The sequence below is a fragment of the Grammomys surdaster genome, unplaced genomic scaffold, assembly GCF_004785775.1.
Source record: "Grammomys surdaster isolate TR1022 unplaced genomic scaffold, NIH_TR_1.0 125976, whole genome shotgun sequence".
In the NCBI taxonomy this organism is placed as follows: Eukaryota; Metazoa; Chordata; class Mammalia; order Rodentia; family Muridae; genus Grammomys; species Grammomys surdaster.
The window spans coordinates 2,570,669-2,583,940 of NW_021620792.1; the positions used below are offsets into that span (position 1 = coordinate 2,570,669).

The following is a 13,272-nucleotide window of genomic DNA, read 5'->3' on the forward strand; positions in this document are numbered from 1 at the left end:
GGAATCATTAGGTCTGTGTGAATTGTGGTGACTCTGTGTGTGTGTGTGCGCGTGTGCGTGTGTATAATACCAGAATTTGGGACCCTAAGATACTTAGAGTTCTGTGAATTCCGGGCTAGACGTATAATAAGATCCATTTAATAGGAAGAAAAAAAGGATGACATATGGAAAGAAGGGAATTAAAAAAGGAAGAGTGAGGATAAATTAGTTTTGAGTTGGAGTCGGTGCACTGTGATTAAATTCAGTGGTCCAAATCTCATCCTCACACAGACAACTAAGTTGTAAAGTCATCTTTGGTCACAGATTGCACAGTTTGATTTTCCTGCATTGCTGTGGTCCTTGGTGTCTCCAGTGCTCTTAGTGAAGAGTCCCATGGTGTTGATTTTCTAAGGACAAATTCCTCACCCTCTTTTGGGTCTTTATCTGTATATTTACAGAAGCACATACACAGTAAACCTATAATCTTGCTGAATGATGACAGTTTAGCATAGCACTGTCCGTCTCAGCTGTCTGAGCCCTTGTGGTGACATTTTGCCTTAGGTGTAAGTTAACACACATTGCACAAGACATTATTGTTGAGTGTAAGTTTAAAAATCCCAAGCTTGGTTCGGCTAGGCTCTGGGATCAGTAGCTGCTTATTTTTCCTTGCCTGATACAGAAAATGGCTCTCTGGCCCTGGTTCCCAAGGCTGACTTTCTTAGCTGCTCAAACTGGTCATTCCAGAGAAAGCCTGAAGGTATGGCTCCCGTTCCAGAGGCTATCTACCCCCGTGGCTGGTCTGCAGACCTCCAGTGACTGCTCTGTGGTTTTGCCCTGTCTCTTGCCCACCTAAATCATCTTGAATGGGAAACACCGGACAACCTTAATATTTAATACCGGCCAGATTTGTATCAGTAAATCTCCAATCCCAATATGCCCATGCAAAGAGCACACAACTCAGTTGTAATATTTATAAGGTGCACACCCAAGATTGGGCAGATATGCCATTCCACTACTCTATTCCCCAGCTATAAGATACCTTGCTACTTGTGGCTCCTCCAGGTCACGTGGGTCTGCTCCATCTTCTGCCTCCTCTTCCTCCATCTTCTCCTCTCTCCATCCTCCAGCTCATCTTCCCCTCTTCCTTCCTCTATCTCTCTCTTCTCTAAAACCTCCAGCCCTGCCTTTCCCTTCCACTGCCCAATCACAGGCTCTAGCCTTTATTTGATGAGTTAAAATGGGGAGCAGGTTCACATGGAATCACCTGAGTATTCCATCTGCTGCTCCTCTGGGGCAGGATTAGCATCAGACTACAAACAGCACCAAGGCAATCCACTGCACAGCTAGGCACAGTGGCCACCCTGTAACACCAGCACTGAGAGGACCAACCTAGAGGAATCGTGAGTTCAAGTCCAGCCTTGGCCTCAAAGTAAGACCACAACAACCATTAAGTGGAAAACATTAAACAAGAGATAAGGAGACAGAGGGAGGGGCTTGGAGGGCGCCAAACTGTTTTGACGAGGCCTTGGGTGGTGGCCCCATGAGGATCCACCCAAAACCTGTGCCACCCAAAGGCTGTCAACCTTTGGCCCTGAAAGACTGTACTATCCAATGCTGATCGGTCCTGTTCCCAGTTCGGTGGTACAGCCTTTACTTTTGCTTCACCCTTGGGCATGCCCTGGGCTAGACCCAACCCTCACCCCGCCCCCCAACACCACAGGGGAAAATGTAGGACGTGAGTAGGAGAGGGAGCTTCTGGGAAGGCTGAGCTTTCTGTAAGAAGTTTCTGTATTCCTAGAACTGCAAGTCCAGAGGTGAAGGAAAAGCAAAACCTGTACGGTGCTGTTCTTAAAAAGAAAATAACATGCAGTTCCACCTAAAAGGTTTGCAGGAGCTGGAAGCGGAGCTCAGGAGCCACCAGCCACCTTCTGCAGTTTCCTGACTCGATTTCCCCTCTTCTCCTAAGTGTACAGATTGCTCTTCAAACATGCTGTGTAACAGCTTTTGCCAGAAGAAACCAGAGAAAACCAGATCTGTTTCCTTATGAGTTCTTCCCAGGGTGGGATCCTGAGAATGCTCTGGTTTGGAGGTACCTAGTCAGAAGCTCTGAAGTCATTGGCTGCCCGGACCTGGCTGTTATGCATAGCCACACCCTTTCTGGGAAATGGAAACTGAAAATCTTGTTCCTGGTTCAGCCAGGCTGAAAGACCCAGGACCTGCAGGCTGCAAAGGTAAAAGCTCCAGACCTATCATGGGGCAGGAACTCAAGAGCATCCCAGCCTGGAAGCTGGACAAGTTCATAGAGGATTACCTCCTTCCGGATACCCGCTTTGGTGATGATGTCAAATCAGCCATCAATATCGTGTGTGATTTCCTGAAGGAGAGATGCTTCCGAGATGCTGCCCATCCAGTGAGGGTCTCCAAGGTGGTGAAGGTGAGCTCTCCACAGCCTGTGCTGACCAAGATGGGGTGGGAGAGGACTCTCAGAAGCCAGGCTGCATCTCTGATCCCTCCTCCTCAACTCTGATCACAGCTGGGCAGTGGGTTCTTCCCCCAGGGTCCCACATCTGTATTGGAGAAGGAACCTCAGCTACAGTTTATGTTCCCCACTCCCAGGCCACGCCCATTTCAGAGTCAGGGAAACTGAGACCCAAATCAGCAAAGCATTGTTGGAGAGTGGCACATTAGGGGTAGGGGGTTGGGAGAAATACAACCTTTGAACTGCTGTGTGACATAGGGTAACTTAACTAACTTCTCCATGCCCAGTGTTCTCAGTCCGCGCCACAGGATGGCAAGGACACATAGACTAAGTCAAATGTGACACAGAGGACAGAACAGGACCCTCCTGGTGTGTGACTGGATTGATGGACCCTCTCTGGGTTCAGTTCTGCGTCTGTCAAATCGCATTTCATGGTGATGGTACCTAACTCTCAGGCTCTGTGAAGGCCGCAGAAATGAAGTTTTTTCTTGTTTTAGTTGATTGTATTTTTATATGTTTAGTTGTGAGTGAGGGCCCTGTATGCAGTAGTGCAGGTTCTCTTAAGATCAAAGAGTGGGTATCCGATCCCTTAGAGCTGAGGTGTTTGTGAGCTGGCCTACTTGGGTGCTGGGAACTCAACTGAGGTCATCACAGGAACAGCAGGCACGTTTAACGACTGACCCACCTCTCCATCCGCAGGTGTGACAATTTGTAATGCCCCCTCTCGAAAGTGGCTGATGCTCACGTGTGTTAGTGATGAGTCTCAGCATTTGATTTAGGGAGGCTCTTCTCAGTGGGAATTCTTCTTTTTAAAATGATTGTTTTCTAGATATTGATCTTTTTTTTTACTTTTCAGTTGCTCTATGATTCTATATGGTATTCCATATTACACTGTGCTATAGGGTCACACATTACTATTCCTTGCTCATTTCCTTTAGATCCCTCCCCTACACCAGTGCCATACATACTTCCACGTCTCTCTCCCTCTCCCTCTCCCTCTCCCTCTCCCTCTCCCTCTCCCTCTCTCTCTCTCTCTCTCTCTCTCTCTCTCTCTCTCTCTCACACACACACACACACACACACACACACACACACACACACAGATATAGACTCCACAGATAAACATGGATGTTTGTCCTTCATAGTCTGGTTTATCTTCTGTACCATGAGGAGATCCAGCACCTTCTATTTTCCTACATAGACCCTGATGTCACTCTTCAGGGCTGACTAGTATTCCACTGCACAAGTGTCAGCTTGCTCTATTCATCCATCCGTCACCCTCAGTGTAGGACCCCTAGGTTCTTCAGCATCTGGACTGCCCAGCATGGCTCTCCCTGTCCCTTGTCATTCTCAACCTTGTCTTTCAGGGTGGATCCTCAGGCAAAGGCACCACGATCAAGGGAAAGTCAGATGCTGACCTGGTGGTGTTCCTTAACAATCTCACCAGCTTTGAGGATCAGTTGAACCGACGGGGAGAGTTCATCAAGGAAATTAAGAAACAGTTGTATGAGGTTCAGCGTGAGAGACATTTTAGAGTCAAGTTTGAGGTCCAGAGTTCATGGTGGCCCAATGCCCGGTCTCTGAGCTTTAAGTTGAGCACACCCGACCTTCATCAAGAGGTGGAGTTTGATGTGCTTCCAGCCTTTGATGTCCTGGGTAAGTCAGCCTGCCAGAGAGCTCGGCTCACCCTTCTGCATGCCTTCATCCTCCCTTTTAGTTCCAGCTCTGTGTGTGTGTGTTTCATAGGTGTTCTATTGTATGTGGATGTGTGGATGTGTATGTGTGTGTATGTGTGTGTGTGCATGTGTATGTTTGTGTATATGTGTGTGTGTATGTGTGTGTGAATGTGTGTGTATGTGTGTGTGCATGTGTGTGTTTTGTAGATGCTCTCTTGTGTGTATGTGTGTGTATGTATGTGTATATGTTTTTGTATGTGTGTGTGTCTATCTGTGTGTGTGTCTATGTGTGTATGTGTGTGTTCCTGTGTATGTGTGTATGTGTGTATGCACATGTTTGTGTTTCATAGGTGTTCTCTCGTGTGTGGCTGTGTGTATGTGTGTGTATATGTGTGTGGGGAGGTGTGTGTATGTGTGTATGTGTAGGTTTGTGCCTGAGTGCACCGAACATTCACATGTGTGATTTGTAGGTGTTCTCTTGTGTGGGGGTGTATCCTGAGACATGGCTAACACATCTGGAGAGTCACCCATCTTTTTGAGACCTTGTCTCTCCATGGTTCAGAATTCACACATGAGCCTGACTGGTTGGGAAGAGCCCCAGGGACCCTAAAATCTCCCCCACCCCTTCTCAACACTGGGATTACAATCCTAGCCCACCAACACCAGCCTTTTCTTTGAGTCCTGGGATTCCAACATGAGTCCTCAAGCTTGTGAGCAAAGCAGATTACTGACTGAGCCGTCTCCCCAGCCCACACCTTCCATCCCTGAACTGAAAATGCTTATCATTTGAGAAATTCACCTAAAGAGAGTATCTCTGTAAAGCTGAGCTGGGGAGGAGGGATTTTAGGAACTTGATAGTGGGGAGAGAGACTCCATCCCAGAAGGACATCCAGTAGTGAGCTGGCTCAGTTAGGGGAGGAAGTCACACTAGATGCTCCCTTAACATGCCAGGCCTATTCATGGCTGGCTGTGCCTTGTGTCTTCCTAAACATGAGATCGTGTAGACTTCACTGAAAATAACAAACTCATGAGTCTTCTCCCAAAGACTGGGAACCTCAGAGCTGGGCAGAGACCTGGGGTGTCTGAGGGAGGTTTGTGCAGGATGTAGATCTTCTCAGTGGAGCTCTGTCCCCTTGGTAAATCTGAAGATGCAGCCACCACTGTCCCAACCACTCACATGCACACACATGTCATTACACATGAAAAGATCTCATCTTGTCTTTTGACAAAAATCTCAATTATTCAATTTTACCACTGAAGACTTGCAAGCCACATGCTGTGGTGAAACCCTGCTAGCTCAGGGAGGGAAAGCACCCAGAATCACCTTCTTCCTCAGCCAGAATGTTCCAGAATGCACCCCTCTCTCATAACATCACAAAACTCTCTTCATGCCTCTTTCAAACTCTCTTCTACTTCCTGTGGGTCTGTCTATCCTTCCTCTTGACTCTCTCTTAATCTCTATGTTTTTTTCTTAATAATCCCATGTTCACTTCCAGTCAACTGGTGCTTGTTCTGCTTCTTGACCTATGATTGACTTTATTTAATCCTGTTTACAATATTCAGGCAGAAAGCTCCTAGATTAAAGGGGTGTACAAAGATTGAACCACAACACAACTAAAACCAGATTTTTTTTTCCCAGTAAACAACTTAATCTCAGGGTTCACAGTGTGATCAAATATTCTGCAACAATCTTATACCAGGCCTGACACACAGGGTGTCTCCAAAATTACAAATTGCCTGATTCAGGGAACACCTCTGAGAGCACAGTAGGGCCTTGTGGAATACTTGAGCCTTTACATTTGAGGGACACAGCACCCCCTCTTGGCCACTGTGTGAACTGCTGCTATCAACTTAGAGACAAGGCTTAGGAGAGCCTTGGAAACAGTCCAGAGTCTCAGGCAGCAGGGACTGAGAGGGCCAGCCTGGAAGTAGGACCAGGGCAGCCTGCTGTGGGAAGCTACAAGAGGCTTAGAACCCTACTCAGTGGAGGGAGCTCAGTTGGTCGACCCAGAAATGAGCCAGGAGGGGGCTCCCCCAGAAGCCTGTCTGGGTCAAGGACTTCCTCAGCCTTAGTAGCTTTCAAAAGAGGAGGTGTCTCCACCACAGAAGGACTGCCTTGGGAATGGTGGTGTGGGCGACAGCCAAAGAGAGGACCATAGTCATAGCCCAACACAAGATGACACAGGCCATGAGCCATATTGTAATCTAGACCATGAAACTGAAAATAAGCCCATGAGGGAAAGACCTCCCTGGTCACTGAGTGACTGGCTTGTCCAAGCTCCATCCGTGAGTGACTTTTCCCTGTGACAACATCAAACTCTGTTGGCATAGCCTGCTGCATGGCACACACGTGCAGACACGTCACAGCCTGCTGCCTGCCTAGTCTACTCAAATGTGCAAACACAACTATACACACATCTATTCCATAGCCTGCCACCCATCCACTGTACAAGTGCACAGGAAGGACACACACACACACACACACACACACACACACACACATACGAACACTGCCATGTCTTGTTCCTGTCAGGATGTTGGGAAACAAAACCAAACAATATTAAGTCATATACAACAGAAAATCATGCAGTGAAAACCCAGTGTCTGGGGAGACACCTTGGTGTATGCAATCCATTCACAAAACGGGGAAGAGAATCTGTCAGCATGAGACATGATACACGAATGCAGCAGACCGCTCCACAGTAAACTCTGACACAAGCAGGCTTGCACACAGTTGACAAGAACCATGCAGAAGATACTGGAACCAGGTGTGGTTGGCCATTATCTGATGACTGAGTAGCTGCCTTGTGTGTGACCACAGTGTGCTGGTTCCTGCCACCACTGTCTCCAGGCCTGTGAGGAAGGCTCTGGACTAGATGGCACAGACTTTGTAGTGCCCAGCATGTGTGCTGTCCTGAGGAGTGGTGGTGCAGATGGGTACATGTGGACTGACGCCTGCTGTGGAAAAGCTCTGCCTTTTCACTGAGTCCCATGGCCACTGACCTTGTCACCTCAGAGAGACTGAAGAACCTCATAGAAGGGCTGAGTTGTTAAAATGAATGAAACCTCCTTTACAGGTCATGTTACCATATACAGCAAGCCTGATCCTGAAATCTACGCCAGTCTCATCTCGGAATGTACCTCCCTGGGACTGGAGGGCGAGTTCTCTACCTGCTTCACCGAGCTCCAGCGGAACTTCCTGAAGCAGCGCCCAACCAAGGTGAAGAGTCTCATCCGCCTGGTCAAGCACTGGTACCAACTGGTAAGGCATCTGACCTAGTCACTGAGGGCGGGCTTCATCTGGACAAAGTGTATACACGGGCCACAGAAGATGTATATTCTAGTTTGGTTTCTCTTGAGGTGATAGCTTTATCACATAACCACGAGTCTCCTGGGATGGAAAGATATTATTTGTTTACACATCTGAGGCGGAGTCCATCATTGAGGGATTAGGGGAAACCTGAAGCAGAGACCATGGAGGAACTCTGCTCACTGTTTGCTGTCCAGGGCTCTCTCAGTGTGCATTTCTATACAGCCCAAGGCCACATTCCATTCATGGCCCCAACCACAGTGGTCTATTCCCACCCACATCAATCAGCAATTAGTAACATGCCCCCACAAACTTCCCGTTGCCAGTCAGATGGAGGCATTTTACTGATCAAGATTGACTCCAACCAGAGGATGCTAGATGGTGTTTAGTTGACAAAAACTAACCAGCACAATTGACCCCCTTTACAACATGCACACACGCAAACCACGATTGAACCGTAACCTTTCCTTTCTTGCTTGTCCCTAAGATCTCAGGTCAGTATTATATCATAGAACACACCGCAGCTTTAAAGTCCTCAAATTCAAAATCAAACCTAAAGAAAATCGAAACGTAAAAAGACTAGTCTCTCAATGGTAGGCTTATATAATATTAAAAACATAAATTAAATATTTTCTTACTGTAAGAGGAGAAAACCTGGTCACTGTCACAATCAGCTTAAAACACAACCAAACCCCAACAGAGCAAAAAGACTCAGTTTCTGGTATCTGGGACTCACAGTTCTCTGAGCTTCTCAGGCTCTGCCATCCACAGCACACACAGCTGGTCTCAGGCTCAGGTCAGCTCTCTTCTCACATTGCTCTGGTCCTGGCAGTCGTCCCCTGCTCAGGACAACTCCAGTGTCTCAGGGGTCTCCACTGCCATTGAGACTGCACTTTCACCAATGGCTTCTCCTGGCCTCTCCCAGTGCCAGGCCTCAGCTGCTCTCCATGACCCCTCCAGACCTGCAGGTTTCATGTAAGCAAACCTTACCACCTGGGAGATTTCTCTGCAGTTCCAGGTGTGACCTGCAAGCTGGAGATGCAGCTTTGGCACCACAGCTACCATTTGCTGACCATAAGGAAACTCTTTTCAGATGGCTCAGCCCCCATGGTGCATGTCTCTTCTTCATCAGAGCTAAATCTCAGCCCCAGCTAATGAGAAACCCCTGATTCTTCATGCAAACACAGCACACAAGGAGCCCAGATGTGATCCTTGCTTTCCTCTGAAACTTCACTCCAGCCTCTGTCCTCTGCCTGCCTCTCAGCTCCCCTGTCTTCCAGGTTCCCACAAACAGCCTGGTAGGCTCTCAGCTTTCAACAGCTTTCCAACCCAAAGTTCCATCCTCCTTCCTCAATCCTCCCAAGGAGCAACATGGTGGAAGCATTTCCTCACTGTTTCTCCAGATGACTCTCTCTGTGTCAGGTTAACAAAAAGAATAAAAATTGGCAAGAAGAGTGAAAATTAAAAAAAAAAAAGCTTATGTAAAAGAAAAATGGGGGGAAGGGAATCAGAGCAGAGGGGGTGAGAGAGAAGCAGAGGTGAGTGGAGTTGGGGGAGGGGATGCTGTAGGAGGGGCAAGGAGTGGGGAGGGGTAGTTGAGAGAAGCGAGGACTTGCCATGGTTGTTCTAGGTGATTTCTTGTAGTCCACTTTCCGGTCAGCTAACTCACTCTCCAGCTGTGTCTAATTCACTGTCTATGGCTGCTGCTTCATTTGTGCCTTTGGATTTGTCTTCCATCTTGGCCAAACCCTTCAGGTTGCCTTTTATACTTTGATATTCCTGACTTGTCAAGCTGTGTCTTTAAAAGCATGATTTCTTATTATATTCTGAGTGTTTTCGTGTCTGTGTGTGTTTGTTTGTGTGCCTGTGTGTGAGTGTGTTTATACCTGTTCATGGGAGCAAATGTTGTATATCTGTGCATGTGTACCTTTAGCATTTGAGGGCAGAGCGTGAGGGCAGGTCCTCATTCACGCCCCATCTTGTGTAATCAGTCAGGGTCTCACACATGATACACCGTGTGCTGGATCAGCAGGTCTGCACAGTCACATAGCTCCTGGAAGCCCCTTCTCTACCTCCTTAAACTACAATTATGAGTTTGCTTCCTCAAGAGCCTGACACTCATGTAGATGCTGGGGTCTGACCTCTAGTTCTCAGCCCTGCATGGGGAGGGAGACACTTCACCCCTGAACCATCTCCCTGGCCCCTTCCATGTTACTTCAGAGACCATGAGAAAACTTCCATAGTGAGGACTCCTTATGTCCCGCCCCCACCCACACTCCTAGCTGTCACTCATGGTGTCTTGATTCCTCCTGTGCCTGCTTGTGAATGCTGTCTTTGTGGAGCACACAGGGTCCATGGGAACTAATCAGCTCTTGACTACAGCACAGGAGGAGCCAGAGTCTGAATCAAAAAGCCTGGGCGTGGCTGTGTGACTATCAACCTGTAATGACATCATCAGGTGGCAGCTGAATTGAGCCTGTGAGAAGTAGCCCCCACGCAATAGCTGAAAGCCCTGTTTTTCTCATTGTCTTTCTCTTCTCAGTGTAAGGAGAAGCTGGGGAAGCCTCTGCCACAACAGTATGCCCTGGAGCTGCTCACAGTCCATGCCTGGGAACATGGGAATGGATTGACTGAGTTCATCACAGCCGAGGGCTTCAAAACTGTCTTGGAACTGATCAGCAAGTACACACAGCTTCGAATCTACTGGACAAAATATTATGACTTTCAACACCAGGATGTCTCCAAATACCTGCACAGACAGCTCAGAAAAGCCAGGTGTCTGCCCCCACGTGGCTCTGTTCCCCATCAGTGCCAGGCTGTACCTGTGTGGAAAGGGGGAGGTGGGAGCTCTGTGTCAGTGAAGCATCTCCTGCATTGAGCATGTCCCTGTTGTCACTTGATTGTCAATTGACATGAGGCTCTATAGCCCAGGGAAGGAGGCAGGTGTGGGCTCTCCTGTCTACAAGAGGAAACAAGGCTGTGACATTGTTCAGATTGAGCAGCAAGGGAAGGGAAGTGTACAGAGTGGGAACTGAAAGATTCCAGTGTTGAAGTCATAGGGGTTGGGAAGCTGTAAATGATAGAGCTGTGTCACCCTAGGGAGTGACATGTCTTCATCCTGTGTTGTATTCAGTTTTCCCATGACACTGGCTGATCCAACTCTCCCAGCTAACAGATCAGAGAGCCTGAGGGACCTGCCTCAGGACACACAGCTACTAAGGGTAGAGGATTTGAACCCAGGCCTTCCAGGTGATGCCAAGGATCCCTCCAGGCTTGCTGTATGCTGTGAGGCAGGGACAGAGGGGAGACTTTAGATAGGGATGCTCTGCTGGGCTCCTCCCCTGCCCCTGTGCAGTGGCACCTGAGACACTGGCCAGCTGAACAATTGCTGTCTGAATGTTGCTCTGTAGGCCTGTGATCCTGGACCCGGCTGACCCAACTGGGAACGTGGCTGGTGGGAACCCAGAGGGCTGGAGGCGGTTGGCCTTAGAGGCTGAGGTGTGGCTGTGGAAGCCACGCTTTATGAAAAAGGATGGTTCCCTCGTGTGTTCCTGGGATGTGCCGGTGAGACCCTGTCATCACCCTGTCCCCTTGCACACAGCTTTGGTAACTCCATCTATTTGGAGAATATTCTGAGTTGTAGTCTTTTACTAAGGTCTCCACGACCCCATGGAGGCCAGCTGCTTGCTTTGTTTTACAGCCATTTTCTCACCATTCAGAGCTATCATGGGCTGGCAACATGGCTCAGTGGGTAAAGGCCCTGCCCACACTGAAGACCTGGGTTTGATCCCTAGAACCCATATGGTCGAAGGAGAAAAAAATAAATCCCCCAAGTTATCCTATGGCCTTCATCTCTGTGCTGCTACACATGTGAACATGTACACACACACAATCACAGAAACTCACTCAACACACACTCATGTACACATTTACACAAACTCAAACACTCACATGTACACACAAACACACACAAAATAATGACACACACGCACACACACACTGACACACACGGAGAGAGTGTAAAGCAGATTCAGAACTAAGGTTGCTGGCTCAAGGACACTCATCTAGTGATTGGTGGGGCTGGGATCCCGTGGATTCTGAAGCCACTGCCAGGTCCATGAAGCAACCTGTCTTCCCTGACTCATTGTCACCTGACCAATGGGACTCAGCAAAGCTGTGTCACAGCCACAGAGGGGCAGAGGGAACTGCTCTTGGATGTCTCTCCTCCTGGGGCAGGGTCTGCCTGATGCTAGGGAAGTTATGATGTCACGTGTGACCTCAGTGTGGGGATGAACATGGGTGCAGGGATGAGGGAAAGAAACCTCAGTAGGTCAGGAAGGAAGTGAGAGGGGACCTGGAGGGAGGCAGCTGTGGGAACAGTGGCCTGTAGTCCTGTACTGCAGCAGAGAGATTGCGAGGCCATGTCTCCCCTTTGGCAGATCTGTTACTGAAGAATGGGACTGTAGGTGGGGCCATAAGCACCTTCAGTGGGCATAGTCATGAAGGTGTCCTGATGGCCGTCTTTCCAACCTGGGAATGTGCTGGCCCCTTTTCTGTTGATCTCCAGGTGTCCAGTCATGGTACCCACCCCCCGGGCTGGTTTGCATTTCCTTCCATGCAGGAATGCAGGCTCCTGACGTGATTGTGTCTTTTCATTTCAGATGGAGGTTCCTGTACCTTTCGAGCAGGTTAGCTTTTGGTTTTTGTTGTGGTGGGTGCGATGTGGGTTTCTGCTGTGTAGCTCAGGCTGGCCTTGATCTCAACATTCTCCTCCCATAGTGCAGGGATGACTGCAGGGTAAACTTGATGTTCTGACCTTATTCTGCTGTCCCTCTAGCCTCAGGTGGAACAGAACTGGACATGCATCCTGCTGTGAGCAAGTATCGTCCTGTGAGGCCAACAGGACATGCCCAGGAGGCTCCAGAGTCAGGGGCATATCCTGCTCTGCTGCAGGCCCTTGAACCACAAAGGATGGGCCCTACCTGTTATTCAACTCCATGTTTCTGATGCCTGTCCACCATGATTGAATCCTATCCAATCACAGACAGCCTTCCTTAATGGATTCACAAGGGGAGGGAAGAACTCAAGCTTGGCTTCTATCTGTCCACCTGTTGGGAGATTCTGTCCAACAATGTCTGATCAAGAATAAGCTACAGCAGATGCCATAAGCGTGTGTGTGAACTCTGAGGGATGTGCCCTATAGATACAGTACACGAGTGTGTATGTGTTTATGGTTCAACTAGACACATTTATTGAGTGCTTACTAGATACTCTACATGATCCAGACATTCAGCAGTGGTGAGAGCAAAACCAAACTGCTACAGTTTGTGATGTGAGTTGGATTGGGATCCTTCCAGGTCTCTACTTACTCATAAACCCAAAAGAGGAACCCTTGTTTCTTCTGTCCACGTCCCCAAGATGAGCTTCTAGCCCTGGGCTATCTGACACAGAAGCTATTCCCCGGCCACACATGGACATGGAACAGTGAGTCTGTGGCCTGTGCACTCAGGTTGAACTTGAGTGGCTACAATGTGCAGGCTGGGGTCCCATGGGTGCGGGGGAAATAAAATGTGTCCAGAATTTTTGACACATGTAACTTTGAAACATGGACATTGGTGGCAATGACTAGCTTTGACACACTGAGTTAAATCACAGTGATTGTGGCTTCCTTTCTCTCTTTCTGAGACATGAATTCATGATGTGACTCACACTGGCCTGGAACTCACAGGAATCCTCCTGCCTCAGTGTCTCAAGTTCCAGAATCTCTATTTCTCTGTCTTTCACACACACACACACACACACACACACACACACACACACACACACAC

General features: G+C 48.5%; 1 protein-coding gene across 4 annotated transcripts in view; it reads left to right on the forward strand.

Moving 5' to 3' along the window:
- The first annotated feature begins 2,182 nt into the window (after nt 1-2,182).
- LOC114609552 (2'-5'-oligoadenylate synthase 1A) overlaps nt 2,183-13,272 on the forward strand; it is a 28,168-nt gene continuing 17,078 nt past the window's right edge. The window contains exons 1-7 of one of the 4 annotated variants that reach the window (XM_028753902.1): nt 2,183-2,413; nt 3,826-4,114; nt 7,212-7,396; nt 9,987-10,219; nt 10,855-11,008; nt 12,106-12,132; nt 12,282-13,048. In XM_028753902.1, the coding sequence (XP_028609735.1) occupies nt 2,231-2,413; nt 3,826-4,114; nt 7,212-7,396; nt 9,987-10,219; nt 10,855-11,008; nt 12,106-12,132; nt 12,282-12,320 (1,110 nt within the window). In that variant the 5' untranslated portion in view covers nt 2,183-2,230 and the 3' untranslated portion in view covers nt 12,321-13,048. Of the gene's footprint in view, nt 2,414-3,825; nt 4,115-7,211; nt 7,397-9,986; nt 10,220-10,577; nt 11,009-12,105; nt 12,133-12,281; nt 13,049-13,272 lie in introns of those variants that run through there. The other 3 variants (XM_028753906.1, XM_028753903.1, XM_028753905.1) reach the window with 3 other exon arrangements.